This window comes from Cyprinodon variegatus, unplaced genomic scaffold, assembly GCF_000732505.1.
Source record: "Cyprinodon variegatus isolate N-32 unplaced genomic scaffold, C_variegatus-1.0 Scaffold6476, whole genome shotgun sequence".
Lineage (NCBI taxonomy): Eukaryota > Metazoa > Chordata > Actinopteri > Cyprinodontiformes > Cyprinodontidae > Cyprinodon > Cyprinodon variegatus.
This window is the reverse complement of record NW_015156929.1, coordinates 1-1,404: the sequence shown is the minus strand read 5'-3', so window position 1 is coordinate 1,404 and position 1,404 is coordinate 1. Positions and strand designations below refer to the sequence as shown.

Genomic DNA, 1,404 nt, shown 5'->3' with positions numbered 1-1,404 from the left:
GGTAGGAGTATATATACACCGAGGAGGAGACAGGACAATGATTGTAGCAATGATCTAAGAGGGGGCAGGAGTGCAGAGAAAGAACTAGAAGAAAAGTAAGAGGAAAGAAGGTGACACTAGGAGGCAGTGGAGAGTAACTAAAAAATACAAAGAGGCTCCAAAGAGAAAAGAAACTAACAACCACGTGAAAATTAAACCATGGGAAATGTGCCATGGAGGAACATAATCTAAAGATAACAGAAAGAATGACTATGACAAACTAGACCAAAAAAAACAAACAAAAAAAACAAATGAATACCAAAAATGCTGTAAAGAGAAACTGAGGGGTTTCGTCGTACAGAGTGAGTTCATAGCTCACGATGTTTGTTCTCACTCTGCACGGCCCGACGCTCTGATGCAATCTACCTGCCATCACCGTACGTCTAAAAACCACGTCGGACTCAGCTCCACAGTGAGATGGTACTACTCGGACTCGTCTATCCGGAAGGCAAACCAGTAAAAGAGGAATATGAAGCTCACTGAAAACCCTAAAACAAAAAGGCGACGACGTATTTGGACAAAGACATGGCTGAGCAAACGTGGCTACTACACACGACTGGAAAATTGCCCCGAAAAGGGCAAAAAATCGTACAGTGTATGCTCGGCTTAAGGAGGGGCTTTAGGGAGGTGTTGTCATGCATCGGTGGGCGGAGCCAAACTGACCTGTTGAGCTGTTTCTGCAGCAGGTCGAGGCGTGTGTCCAGCTGGCTGCGCTGCTGCCGGCTCAGGCTGTGCAGCGGCGTGTTGAGAGGCGGGGGGGAAGCCAGGCTGCAGCTGGGGACCTCCTGGTACTGACCGCCTCCTCGGCTCTCTCCCCAGAAGCTGAAGATGTTGGACACCCCTGAGAAAGCCCCTGAGCGAGGCGTGGGGGAGGGGAACCATGGAGTCAAACACTGGTAACGGATGACTTTAACACTTGGTGAGGATCACTGGGGGGGTGGAGTGTTTGGTGGTTTACCTGAAAGGGCGTTGCAGGTGTTCCCTGTCTTTGGGTCTCCCTCAGCCTCTGTGTTATCACTGAAGTTTCTGGGTGGGGCTTGAGCCTTGGGGGGCTCCAGCATCGCGGGAGGTGGAGCAAGGCCGGTGACAACTGGCTCCTCCCCCTGTGAGAGCAGAACCAGAGCAGCGTTCATACAATGCCAGCATAAAAAACACCACTAAGGCTAGTTTCACACTGCAGGCGAATTATTTTGTGAAATCTGATTATTCTTCGTGGTCGTTCACATTTCCAAATATAAGCGGCTTGTATCTGATCACCTGTGTGAAATGCAATCATAAAACTTAAGTGTCCCGCATGCGAAATAGAGGAAGCAATGACGTCACAACTAGGGAGTGTTCTCAGTGTTCACTGAAGTAAACATGGAT

At 49.1% G+C, this 1,404-nt stretch overlaps 1 protein-coding gene across 1 annotated transcript; it reads right to left on the bottom strand.

Moving 5' to 3' along the window:
- Positions 1-702: 702 nt before the first annotated feature.
- LOC107081536 (potassium voltage-gated channel subfamily H member 2-like) lies at positions 703-1,142 on the bottom strand (the record flags this gene model as incomplete). The annotated part of the gene is made up of 2 exons (XM_015369699.1): positions 703-892; positions 998-1,142. Coding segments are annotated over 2 exons (335 nt in total), but the record flags the coding sequence as incomplete, so codon positions are not given.
- Positions 1,143-1,404: the final 262 nt, after the last annotated feature.